The 14,406-nt window shown below is 34.9% G+C and overlaps 1 protein-coding gene across 2 annotated transcripts in view; it reads right to left on the minus strand.

Moving 5' to 3' along the window:
- The window catches only part of erbb3b (erb-b2 receptor tyrosine kinase 3b), a 51,072-nt gene that overhangs the window by 6,830 nt on the left and 29,836 nt on the right, over window positions 1-14,406 (minus strand). Inside the window, exons 12-24 of one of the 2 annotated variants that reach the window (XM_056448748.1) lie at window positions 12,279-12,487; window positions 10,219-10,351; window positions 10,041-10,134; window positions 8,143-8,300; window positions 6,492-6,545; window positions 6,266-6,407; window positions 4,710-4,829; window positions 4,524-4,622; window positions 3,896-4,081; window positions 3,558-3,713; window positions 1,511-1,586; window positions 1,281-1,427; window positions 1,097-1,188 (exon numbers count right to left, since the gene is read on the minus strand). In XM_056448748.1, coding sequence (XP_056304723.1) covers window positions 1,097-1,188; window positions 1,281-1,427; window positions 1,511-1,586; window positions 3,558-3,713; window positions 3,896-4,081; window positions 4,524-4,622; window positions 4,710-4,829; window positions 6,266-6,407; window positions 6,492-6,545; window positions 8,143-8,300; window positions 10,041-10,134; window positions 10,219-10,351; window positions 12,279-12,487 — 1,666 coding nt within the window. Of the gene's footprint in view, window positions 1-1,090; window positions 1,189-1,280; window positions 1,428-1,510; window positions 1,587-3,557; window positions 3,714-3,895; window positions 4,082-4,523; window positions 4,623-4,709; window positions 4,830-6,265; window positions 6,408-6,491; window positions 6,546-8,142; window positions 8,301-10,040; window positions 10,135-10,218; window positions 10,352-12,278; window positions 12,488-14,406 lie in introns of both variants that reach the window. The other variant, XM_056448747.1, reaches the window with a different exon arrangement.

Raw genomic sequence — 14,406 nt, forward strand, 5'->3', positions numbered from 1 at the left:
TAGTTTATCTAATTAACCTAGTTAAGCCTTTAAATGTCACTTTAAGCTGTATAGAAGTGTCTTGAAAAATATCTATTAAAAAAAAAAGTTCTCTCAGGGGGTTAATAATTCTGACTTCAACTGCATATATATGAAATGTGCTGCAATTCATATGAGTAAAATATTTTTTACACACAATGGGTAAAACCAAAGAACAGAGCTGTGATTTGCAGCAAAAAGTTTGAGGAGGTTAATAAAATGGAAAGTGGCTGCTAAAGAATATGTAAAATCCTGAAAATGGACATTTTGACTATCAGGGCAATAATTAAAAAATTGAAGTCAACTGTAAGTGTTATGAATCAGCCTAAAAGAGGCTGCGTGTCAGTCTTCTCCACTGTCAAAATGAAGGATGAAGGGGTCTGAAAATCTCCAAAAAGGGGGAAAATCGTTTCTGATCAAAAAGTCTCAAAATTACAATTCAACGTCAAAATTATTAGCCCTCATGCTAAATTTTGTATTAATTTTCAAAATGATCCCAAGTGATGAACAGTATTTCCAGTATTTCCTATACTTTTTTCTTCTGGAGAAAGTCTTACCTCTTTTAGCTTGGCTAGAATAAAAGCAGTTTTTAATTAAAAAAAATGTAATTAGGGTCAATATTATTAGTTCTTAATAAATAATTTTTTTTTTCTCTAATTGGCTACATAACAAACCACTGTTGTCCAATCACTTTAAGTCTTTAAAGTGCAATTTAAGCTGAAAACTATCAAAATAACTAGTAAAATATTACGCATTGTCATCGTGGCAGAGATCAAATAAATGAGTTATTAGAAATTAATTATTAAAAGCATTATGTTTAAAGATCTATTAAAAAACAGCACTTGGTAAATATTTGAAAAAGGATAAAAACTTCACAGCAGGGCTTATAATTTTGCCTTCAACTGAAAATCACCACAAATTGATTAAAAGGATTTCAAGAAAAAAACGTCTCTGCTCTTATCCAAAAAATAAACAAGCAGTATTTTTATTAATATATTAACTGTTATTTTAACTTTGCTTACATAATTACAAAATGTGCCAATATTAGTGAAGGCCACTGTAAATTTCTTACCCTCACCACAAGGTAGCGTGGCGGGTCCCTTGCCATTCTTGTAAATTCACTGGCCAGTTCTTTAAACGTGGGTCTCACATTCTCATCAATCATCCAGCCTGTGGACAGAGCATTTAAAATGAGTTTATTAAGACATTCAGTGACAAAAAATAAATAAATCTAGCTCAAATGTGTCACGCATCTGACTTACACTTGACCATGACCATGTAGACGTCTATGGTGCAGATCTGTGGTTGAGCCAGACGCTCTCCTTTCTCCAGCAGACCCGGTACATCGTGAGGATGCATAGACGCGTATGGCTCCGCTCCGTATGACATCATCTCCCATACGGTCACACCTGAAATACATAAGAGGAATATTCATTCTGATGTACTCCTTCAAACAACTGAAAGGGATATATTTAATGGTGCTTAGACTCACCGTAGCTCCACACGTCACTCTGATGAGTGTATCTGCCAAACAGGATGCTCTCTAATGCCATCCATTTTATTGGTGTCTGAAAAAAAAGAGAGCATCTGAAATCATCAGTGACCACAATAGATTATACATTGCTTTTAATGTAATTACTTCTCATCAAAATAAAAATATCACCCCTGCTCCTAATATAAAAGCATATGGGTCAAATATAAAAGGGTTTTTGAAGCATCAAACTGATTTAAAGTGTTCAAGTGTAGAGACTTTATTTGCATTTAGTATGCCTTCTATGTATGCAAATACACTGTTGTAAATCTAATTTAATGCTGACACCAACCTAGAACATTTTGTCTTTGAAACATACTCACTGGACACTTTATTAGGTACAACTGTCCAACTGCTCATTAACGCAAGTTTCTTATCAGCCAATCACATGGCAGCAACTCAATGCATTTAGGCATGTAGACATGGTCAAGACGATCTGCTGCAGTTCAAACTGAGCATCAGAATGGGGAAAGGTGATTTAAGTGACTTTGAACGTGGCATGGTTGTTGGTGTCAGTGGTGATCTCAGTATTTCAGAAACTGCTGATCTACTGGGATTTTCACGCACAACTATCTCTAGGAATTACAGAGAATGGTATGAAAAAGAGAAAATATTTAGTGAGCGACAGTTCTGTGGGCGCAAATGCCTTGTTCATACAAGAGGTCAGAGGAGAATGGCCAGACTGGGACAAGCTGATAGAAAGGCAACAGTAACTCAAATAACCACTTGTTACAACCAAGATATGCAGAAGAGCATCTCTGAATGCACAACACATCGAAACTTGAGGCAGATGAGCTACAGCAGCAGAAGACCACACTGGATGCTTCTCCTGTCAGCTTAGAACAGGAAACTAAGGCTACAATTCGCACAGGCTCAAAAACTGGACAACAGAAGATTGAAAAAACGTTGCCTGGTCTGATGAGTCTTGATTTCTGCTGTGACATTCGTATGGTAGGGTCAGAATTTGGCATCAACAACATGAAAGCATGGATTCATCCTGCCTTGTTTCAACGGTTCAGGCTGGTGGTGGAGGTGTCAAGGTGTGGGGGGTATTTTCTTGGCACACTTTGGGCCCATTAGTACCAATAGAGTATTGTGTCAACACCACAGCCTACCTGAGTATTGTTGCTGACCATGTCCATCCTTTTATGACCACAGTGTAGCCATCTTCTGATGGCTATGCCATGTCATATAGCGCGAATCATCTCAGACTTGTTTCTTAAACATGACAATGAGTCCACTGTACTCAAATGGCCTCCACAGTCACCAGAACTCAATCCAATAGAGCACTTTTGGGATGTGGTGGAACGGGAGATTTGCATCATGGATGTGCAGCCGACAAATCTGCAGCAACTGTGTGATGCTCTCATGTCAATATGGACCAAAATCTATGAGGAATATTTGAAGTACTCATTGAATCTATGCCATGAAAGATTAAGGCAGTTCTGAAGGCAAAAAGGGGTCCAACCCAGTATTAGTAAGGTTACCTAATAAAGTGGCCGGTGAGTGTATATGTCTAATATAAATTTGATATATTATGAAATACATTTTTAAAGTATACACATTACGTTTCAAAGGTCTGAAGTCAATTATATTTTTATTTTGAAGAAAATAACACTTTTATTCAGGAAGGATGCATTCAATTGATCAAAGTGACAGTACATACATTTATAACATTACAAAAAGTTGTCTATTTCAAATAAATACTGTTCTTTTAAAAATCTAAGTAATCAAAAAATCCTTAGCAGTATATAACTACAGTTTTCAATATTGATAATACATAAAAAAAATCCTAGAGCACTAAATCAGCATTATAAAAGAAAATTCATGGAACATAAAAAAAAAAAATGATATATATATATATATATATATATATATATATATATATATATATATATATATATATATCACATTAAAACAAAGCAGCAATTTAAAATTGTAATTCTGTAATGTTTAATAATATTGTTATTAACACATTAACAAATTCTTCTTATTCAAGAGACTTTACCTTGTGTTCACTGTACACATATTTCTTATCATCTGGATAGAGCAGATCTGCAACCCCAAAGTCTGAGATCTGTACTATGTAGTCACTCTTGAGCAGTATGTTTCGTGCAGCCAGGTTCCTATGAGCCATGCAGTGCTCCTCCAGATAGTACATGCCCTAATATACATATATGCATTGTGAATAAATAGTATGTACAAATAACTACTGGACAAACATAGATTCTATATTTGTCACAGCATACATCAGTACATACAAGTCAAAAGTTTGAGATCAGTAAGATTACTTCATTTTTTAAAAAGAATAAAATGTATGAGTGCACTAATTTCCAGTGTTCTCACCTTAGCGATCTGCACACACCAGTTTAGCAGCCGCTGAGGGTCCAGGCTGTCTCTGTGCTGGCGAAGGTGTTGAAGTAATGATCCATGAGGACTGAGCTGCGTAATCAACTGCAAACTGGCCCCAGGACAGATCCCAATGAGACGCACTATATACGGGTGATCCAGGCTTCCCATTGAAAGCATATGCTGCCGACAGGAAAAAAAAAGTATGAAAGCATGAAGCAATTAATCCATGAGTGTACATTTATTTCCCAAGATTAGTAGAGATTTGGGTTTTGAAATGAGATTTAATTTCAATACAATTTTTTTTCAATTTGCTATAAATTTAAGTTCTGTTTTTGTTAGCTTTTTATTTTGTGAACAACAATTCCAGAAAAATTTCCAGAACAAGTTTAATGCTGTGCATTTGTGGCATACGTGTCATTTTTCGTAAATCCGCTGTGGACATTACTCGAATATCAACAGTAAGAACTGGTATGAGCTTCATTTATTTAGTTTTAATTTCGTTCATTATGAATTTTTTATATTTTATTTCAGTTGACATAAATGTTGAAATGACCAGTGGTTTTAGTGTTTATTTTCAGTTTTCATTTTACAAAAACTAAATTGGTGCAAACTAATGTCTTACATCAGTGATCTCTGTGAAGGTCTGCCGGCCGTTGCGGTTCTGGATGGTCTTTATGGCCACAGGGATTTTTAGGGAGTCTCCTTCAGGAATCCACAAACCCTGAGAATTAAGCCACTTTACTTTATTCACAGTCCAAAAAACAGGAAACTCATTGTTGAACTGGCACACTTAAATATAAAGGCTAACCTTATTGACAGTGCCAAAGACTCCGTAGCCCAGAAGTTTGCCCTTTCGCAGCTCCTGTGGTTTTAGGATACGGGCATGCACTTTTGTCCCCTTCTCTCCTGGATCCAGCGGCTCCATGCTCTGCGTGGACACAGCAGAAAGACATGCAAATCATAAACTAATGTGTACTAATGTATAATGTCATGCAATAATGTGTAATTTGGCTATTAGCAGGTAGACATACTTAAAACGTCAAACACTTTTATTTAGCTGAGGCCCATTAACACTAAGGATGAAGACATGTATCTATAAAACCATTCTAAATATAAAAAAGTAGCAGTGTCTTCTTATTATCAGCATTTTAGAGCAATGTTTTGTTTCTGATAAATTAAAAATAAATGTCTGTATTATAATTTCTACTATTCATTCTTCTTCAATTCCTCTTCAAAAACAAAAAGAAAAGAAAAATATATATTTTTGGTCCAGACTAAAAAAGAAAATGTATAAATTTAGTCCTTTGTTGATTAGCATTCACACCAGAATTATTAAGCCTGAACCTAAAGATACAAAACAAATGCAAAAAAGATGACATGAAATGACTTTTATGGCGTGTATTTTACGGTGGAACTTAAGATTTACAAATAAAGAACTTCTATTACTTCTATTACTATGCTATTATTTCAGTTATAATAAACCAAATCATATCTCTCTATGAACAGTTAGGATGAACTGTTTTTCAGTCTAGTTCTCGTGAAGTGCTTATATAATGCATAACTTCATTGATCTTCATTAATGAAAGTCATCAGCAATTCTTCCGTTACACACAAATTGAATGAGACATGTTTCTGATGGCTGCGTTAAACTATAATGAAAAACACTGTAAAAATAAAAAGAAAACTCAGGCATGAAAGATGCTTGTTTTTTATGCATATTAACCCTGGGATAGTTTACCAAAAACTGAAAAAGTCATAATGCTGTAACTTGTTTCAAACCTGTTTGAGTTTTTTATTCTGTTGAACACACAAAAGAATATATTCTAAAGAACGCTGGAAACCTGTAACCATTGACTTCCATAGTATTTGTTTTACCTTCTATGGATTTGAATGGTTGCAGGTTTTCAGTTTTCTTCAAAATATCTCTTTTTGTGTTCAACAGAGGAAAGAAAGAAAATGATAAAGGTCCGGAACCACATGAGGCTAAGTAAATGAGTAAATTCAAATTCTTGGGTGAACTATCCCTTGTGATTTAGTTTTGTAAATCCATTTTAAAGCCATTTAACTGAATCAAAATTGCATTAAACCTTATTTTTGCTCTCATAGAGGTTGAAAAAAGAGCATTATATCTATGTAGATATAGACCTTCTATGTAGATATAGTTCTATTTAGACCTTCGAGATCCCCTTTCCTGTTTAGTAGTCCAACCTGGATCAAAGTCATCTGCATGTAACTTTCTAGCAATCCTGAAGACATTGATTAGTTTGTTCAAGTGTGTTTGATTAGGGTTGGAGCAAAACTCTGCAGGAAAGTGAACTTTAATGGCCAGAGTTAAGAACCGCTGATGAGGACCATCTGACGCACCTCACCACTCTCCAGGTATCTTCTCAGTGCTCTTTTGCGGCGAATGGCCAGGCCTCTGTGATACAGCATACCAAGCACAAACAGCGCCAGAAGCACAGTGATACCAGCAAACACGGCAACTGCTATCCCTGCAATCTGAGAGCTGAGAGAAACATGCTTGTTGAAGAAAAACACATATGAAAGCGTTTGTAATTTCTCAATGTAACCAGAAGAGAGCGCCACTAACCTGTTCACATTTCTTTCAGGATCAACACAGTCTCTCAATGCAGGGCCTGTACATCTGATGAGGACAAATAAATCAATAGTTTTCAGTACAATTGTGTGAAACATACACTACTGTACCAGTCAGAATCACTGGGATTGGGATCAGGAATTTGTTTTTGTTCTTTTACGAATTATATTACCAATTATTGATAATTGGAAAAATAACATTCGATTCTCATATGTTATTTTCTTGCTTCATAATTTTGTGGAAAGTGTGATATGCTTAGCTTTTTAGGATGCAAGAAAGTTTAAAATATTTTAATAAATATATATTAGATTAAAATATGCAATAATTACTTTAATTACTTTCCATCTTCACTTTTAAAACTATGCATAAATGATCAGTTTTCCGGGTTTTTTTCTGTGATTCATGTTTTTATCTATGCTTTTGAACTGCATTATGGGACCTTGGTCTTTCCTCCACCAACCTTTAATGTTAAAAATGTTTGAAAAAGTGACTTTTGTTGCCATTTTTTTAACTTTTTATTAAGGATTTTCAAATAGTACAAACAACAAAGACAATCAGACAAACAAACAAACAAACAAACAAACAAACCACCCTCAAGCACTGATTAAAACTGAGGTACATTTTGGAAAAGTAGCATCACAGATCTTGGACCAATCTTCAGGATTAAACAGAACTCCTAGGTCCCGTTCCCATAGCAGTTTTAAGAAATTATAAACTAAGGAATCAGAGTAAACTAATTAGGCATAGAATTTATAAATAAGCCTTTTAAAAGAACTTACTGACAGCATGGTTTCTTCCAGTTCCGATAATTTAAAAAGAAATTGGGTTTGCTTTAATAGGGACTCTAAATAGACAATTAAAAAAGTTTTCAGAGGGAATATCGAACTCTGTTCTAATTTGTTCAAATGATTTCACAATTTCAGAGGAAAACATTCCTGAAAAGTCAGACAAACCTTTAGAACTTCAGTCCCGCAATCTGATGCTCCTAATCTGAGTGGGGAAGGCTGGGTTCAAAGCCAAAGGGGGAATGGATGGATATAATTTGGGGGATTTTCAAATGTTTTTTTGTGTGTGTGTGTGTGTGTGTGTGTGTTGGCATTTTTGATAGTTTGAAGTGGTTTATTGTCAGGATTGTTCTTGTAAATTATGATTTAAAAACCTCCCAATAAACTGCCACAACTTTACAGACTTTATTCTGTATATATTTTTTTCTCATATATTGTTTCAAACTACTAAAATGTATAATAATGCAATTCATAACTGTAAAATGTGCCCTTGATGAATATAAAAATGTAATAGCACTTTTGAATTCACTTAAATTTTTAACACTGCTAATAATAATAGGTGTTTCTTAAGCAGCAGAACATAATATAATTATTTCTGAAGGATTATGTGATACTAATGACTGGAGTAATGATGTGGAAAATACAGCTTTAAATCACAAGTATAAATGACAGTTTAAACTACATTCAATATATTATTAATATTTATTTAAATTTCTAATAATATTTCTCAATTTTTTTAATGTATTTATCAAATAAATGCAGCTTTTTCTTCTTCTAAAAGCATTTAAAAATCTTACTGATCCCCAACATTTGACCAGCAGTGTAAACAGAGTAAACATCTCTAGAGAACATAGACTAACCCTCTTGTGCAGTTGAAGTGACAGAGCTCACAATGACCCGCTGCAGTGGCGTATTTAAATATGGTCTGCCCCTTTTCTCCATTCACTCCATTAGGACAAGAAGAAACGCAGTGAGGGCCGTCCATCAGGTTTGAACACGCTACACACTGATCTGCACCCTGATGCACAAAGACGGAGAGAGAAGCCAGACTTATGTAAGTTACATATTAATAGAACAAATATTCCTGTCACTAAGCACCTGCACCAAGACAAACAGTTGACTGAATTTCTTTTATTAAGTCACTGTTAATAGTGATGCATTGCGCAATGAACAGATCTGAAGCAAAGAGCCTGCAAAGCCTGTCAGGCAGGTTACTGCGATCATGCAGACATTACACAGAGAGTGTGTGTGGGTTGGATTTTTTACGGTAAAATAGTATTGTTCACATGATTCTCGTAACAGCCTCTAGCCTTATGATACGCAGTGAGAACAATTTGAGAGGTTGATTAAAAATGTGTCATATAGGCAATGGGAAAAACAAAACAAAGACTTGGAGACGGTAGAGTTGAAGAAAAACAATGAAATGAACAAGAACAGAATGTTGGATGTAATCCTTCAAGTGTTTAGAAGAGTTACTTCATGACCAAAAGGCTTTTACAGACTGATAGATGAAACCTTAAAAGTGGTGACGTTAAAAATGTCAATCATAATCAGAAATTAAGACATATAAACAAACAAATAAATTAAAAAACACTTAAAGTAATCAAGTGTTTACTTTATTCATTTAATGATCAAAATAACATAAAAAGCTAAATTAGTGTCTCGTTTGGATCAGTGTTATTTTAGTATGATTTATTTACAATTATTTAGTGCACTTAATGTTTTGAATTAGCTTTTATAATTTTCAGCTTTCAGTTTTGATTTAGATTAATCGTATGTCCTGATATGTGTGTGCCAGTGTGCGTGTGTTAGTGTGTGTGCGCGTGCGTGCATGAGTGCGTGTGTGTGTGTGTGTGTGTGTGAAGCTTAACATGACAAACTAAAACAACTACAATAAGCTACAATAAAATTTATAGAAATTATATAAGTGTATTTAAAAAACAAACTGATAAAAAGTCCAATTAAAAAAATAATACAATGACAAAATACAATAACATTTCTAAAAATATATCAAATTTACATGATAATAAAAACGTAACTTTTAACTTAACATAACTTTTAACTAAATTTTTAACTAAACTTTTAACTTAACAACTTAACTTTTAACTTAACTTAACCTAACTTTTAACTTAACTTAACTTTTAACTTAACTTAGTTTGGGTTTTTCAGCTAATATTTCAGTTTTTATTTCCATTTGCATTTTCTTTAATTTTTTATTTTCCATTTCTAAAACTATATAAAATTTTCATGATATTAAAAACTTAGCTTTTAACTTAACTTAAAACTTAACTTTTAACTTAACTTAACTAACTTAAGATTTAACTTAACTTTTACCTTAATTTTTAACTTAACTTTCAACTTAACATTTAACTTAACTTTTACCTTAACTTTCAACTTAACTTTTAACTTAACTAACTTAACATTTAACTTAACTTTTACCTTAACTTTTAACTTCACTTTCAACTTAACTTTCAACTTAACTTAGTTTGGGTTTTTCTGCTTTTTATTTCCCATTTCCATTTTCTTTTATTTTTTATTTTCCATTCCTAAAAATATATTAAATTTACATGCTAATAAAAACTTAAACTAACTGAGTTTTTCAGCTAATATTTCTGTTTTTATTCTCCAGCTTTGTTTTAACGAACAAAACAGCTTAAAACCTTAATAGTATAAGTTAACAAACAACCCTGACTGGACCACCATAGACAGCAAAAGCAAAACTAAAAGAAGCGAAAGGCAAAGTAAAACTGCTGCATACTTTTCCTAGGCATGTTTGTTTCCCATTCTGCAACAGACACTCTGAATGACAAGCAAGACATTCTTTATTGGATGCTGCAAACTCCCGCGGCTCTCTGTGGACATAAACACACACACAATCCTTCAGAAGCCGACCCAACATTTAATAACCATAAAACAAAATTACTAATCACACTGACCCAGAGTAGAGGTTGCAGTGAGACACACAGGTGCCGAGCCGACTGTGGTTCCTGCATGACAAACACTGCTCAGGCCCCGGGCCCCAACATCCTGCGTCTGAACACAACGGGTCGCACACATGGCCTTCTTCCTCTGTTTACACAAACACACAGATGCAAATCAAAAGACTGTTTGTGTACAAAGTAATGGTGGATCACAAAATAACAAGATACATATGTGAAACAAATAGTACAAATCTGATCTATCAGTAAGCCCCGCCCCCTTTAGTTAGTTACTGTTGCTAACTGTTTTACAATGACATCTGTTAGTATGAAAACCATGTTCAATGATATTTATGATACATTTTGGACACAGATGGACCACTACCTGTTGAGATACATTCAGGACTTAAAAATGCACATATAGACGCACATACAAGCAACCGAGGCTCATTATTGATATGTACCCCTATATACATTTCTGGAGATGACGAAATACATACCAGGAGGTATGTATTTTTGCAATGTATGCTTTTTGAGATCTCAAATTTCTCTCGCAAGTGCCATTCGTGCCTGCTGTTCTTGCTTAAATCCACTAGTGGCCGCTGTCGATTGACTGACCGACCAACCATCCCACCATCCACTGCCTTCCCTAAACCAAACCATAAGTGTTTTCAAAAGCAACCCAAAAAAAGAAAAGCCCTCATGGCTGTCTGATTTTTACCACGTTTTCAGATCTTACCACATTCTCACCCTGTAATTAACTTGTTTATTTAATTTTTTGCCTTTCGTCTCTGCTTTCTGGAACTGTTCTTTGCTGGACTCGAACCTCGTCGTCGCAGTCAACTCCTCTCCGCATCTCAAGTCTGCTGACGTATGTGACGAGCCCCTGGGCAAACTTGTAACAGTGGTAATGCCTTTCACACAGAGGTAATCAGTCAGCTGGTAGCGCAAAAAGAAACAAGCAGTCGTCTGCGTCATACTGCCCCTTAGCATTCGTTTTAAAGACGAAATGCAGCCATACATAGCTCTGCCTATATAATTCACGCTCTCCAGAAATGTATACAAGGTACGTTTTAACAATGAGCCTGTGTTGCATACAACATATGTTAAAAAAATGGTCGATAACAAGACTTTGATCAAAAAGTGATCTAAAAAGTGAGAGATAAGACATGAGAAGCCTCGTGATACCATCACATTTAGGATCAACACTGTTCATATATTACAATGTAAGATTAAATTAATTTACATTTGACTCATTTTTATAGTGGTGATTAGGTTTAGCTAACATTAACATAAGCTAGGGGTGGCTCAGCAGTTGTCATCTCACAGCAAAAAGGTCACTGGTTCGAGTCCCAGCTGGGTCAGTTGGCATTTTTGTGTGGCATTCGCATGTTCTCTCCGTGTTGATGTGGATTTCCTTTGGGTGCTTCGGTTTTGCCCACAGTCCAAAGACATGCAGTATAGGTAAATTGGGTAAACATCGGCCGTAGTGTATAAGTGTGTGTGTGAATGTGAGAGTGTATGAGTGTTTCCCAGTAAAGGGTTGCGGCTGGAAGGGCATACACAGCTGAAATAGTTGCCGGTTCATTCCACAGTGGCAACCCCTGATAAATAAGGGACTAAGCCAAAGGAAAATGAATGAATGAATGAATGAATGATTGAATGAATGAAGTACGAGCTAGCTGACATTATTGCTTACTTTCTAACTTACCTGAGGCAGACGATGTGTTTCTACATACCAATCAAGATTAAACAGATTTAGGTGACGTTAACTGACTTGCCTTAGAACAGATATATACATCCTTGTTGATTAAGTTGTTTTGATTTGGTAATATATTAAAGTGAATACTTTTGGAGGGGAAAAAACCTTGGCCATCCTCTCAGGATACCTGGAATTGGTGTTAGAAAAGACACAATGTAGAACTATAACAACACCACAAACACCACCAAATCAGAAACCTAAAAGATGTGGGAGTTCTGCTCTCTGTGCAACCAATACTCAACTGCCATTGGCTCATCTGTGTTGGAGGGGAAGAGCTAACTGATACTGTAAGTCATTTGAGCTGAACTTAACTCACCACACTGGATCTTTTGTTTGTTTTCCTTGATGTCATTACGTCTGCGCTGCATTTGGTTACGTGGGAAGATCTGTGTCCAGTTGATGGTGTGGTGATAACACAGGTTCATATTTTGAGTGATGTATACACTGCCGTCGCTGATCTCCCGCAAGGAGCGCAGTCCCAGAGATGTGAGGGAGGGAATCTTCATCACCAACAGAGAGAACGGCCTGGTGGAGAGGATGCAATCAATGAGAAATCGAGGAAGAATGAAGGAAGAGGGGTTTCCATTAAGAACTTTTGCCAAAAGCATATTTTGGTTTTAATGTGTAGCCGATGCTAGACACGAACACACAAACACATAGTACATACTGTGCGATAACGTCAATATCCAGAAGATAAAACTACACTGGAAGATTTTTAAAATGCATTTTTTTTGTCTCTTTCTTCATCCTCTGCATTTCTGTATTCATTGGTTTTCACATTAGCTTCTGTTTTAATGTCTACATCATTATACATCACAACTTTAGTCTCGCATAATTAGATGTATGCCAGTTATCAAACATGGACAATTTTCTTTCCCATCACTTCACTTTAGAATTCACTTTTATGATGGATAGGTGGATGTATTGCCATTACATCTGCATCGCTGTCATTACTAACATGTTAAGAGCCAGGATTATATTTAATATTACATTTATATTCAGTCACATATTCAGATTTTGTCCAAAACAACTTACAATTGAGAAGGTATTTAGCGATTCAACAAAAAGAGGCAACACATACAAGAAGTGCTAGTTATTAACTTGTTTGTGCTCAGAGAATATTATTAACATACGGAGACCTGGAAGGGACATGATGGTGGGGAAAAACATTAGTGGAAGAAAAAAAACTAAGTGGTAGGAAAATGTTTTGCGACGGAACACAAAGATGTTATGCGTTCCTTCGCAAAATTTGCTCCACAAACAGTTCCTGTTTACTTCATACATGTCAAATCCTTGAAATTACTATGAAAATATCTGCATTCACTTTCTTTCCATTAAAGCTGTGCGTCGATTGTCGCTCTTCCTATGCAACCTCTGAATCAGTGAATGCATGTATAAGTGCTGACTGATGGACGTGCTCCGTATGATAAACTGATCCCAGATCAGCTTCTGTACACGCCATTTGAAGAGGAGCTAACATACACTTAATAATATGTAAGCAGGTCAGTCCTGCGTGTTTTCTTTTAAACTAATTCTCTCGAGTGAGCCCAAACAGTTACTAAAGTAATCGAATGCTTTTATTATAGATCTGTGCATTCTTAAAGTGACACCTCTGCTGTCAAACAAGTGAAGTGCAGCATATGAATCTCTCGTTTTGTTTTGTTTGATAACAGAGGTGTGTACAAAAGCTGTGTTCAGAAGCTGATCTATGGCTGTTTCATAAAAGGGGTTTAAAAAAGCGGGGATTAAAGTCAAAAACCTGACTTCAATGAGCCGGACTAAACGTCCACGCTTAAATTGGTTCCATTACAGCAAGTTGAAGATCATTTGATCCAACTAATTTTCAGTTTAAATAATCTAGATAACTGCTCATGCATGTTACTGTTGTGAAACCCTGAAGGTCGAGCATAGATGCATCGATGATGTTGTGTGCTACCATGGCAACTATGATGAAAGAGCGACTAAAGAGATTATTTAGAGATTATTAAGACATTATTAAATAAAATTTTAATAAACAGGAAAAAAAAATCAACATAAACATTAAAAACTATGAAATGTAGTTGAAATGTTGTTGTTTGTATTTGTTTTGTTTGCAATAACTTATTTGAATTTAAATATATTATGATTTTATTCTTAAAGATGTTTGGTGTATATATATATATATATATATATATATATATATATATATATATATATATATATATATATATATATATATATATATATATATATATATATATATATATGTACTACTAAGTGACTATAAAGTTTTTATCATTATTAAGAGGTTAAGTGAATCAAAATAGCATCAAATTACGACAGTTGAATGTTAACATTACTTTGATTAAGCTTGAACTTAAGACTTAGCCTGAAACTGCCCCTGACCAGGCTAGTTTACCAGCGTAAGTTGCCAGAGTAACTGAGTTTGAACTATCGTAAATTTG

Source organism: Danio aesculapii, chromosome 23 (assembly GCF_903798145.1).
Source record: "Danio aesculapii chromosome 23, fDanAes4.1, whole genome shotgun sequence".
Lineage (NCBI taxonomy): Eukaryota > Metazoa > Chordata > Actinopteri > Cypriniformes > Danionidae > Danio > Danio aesculapii.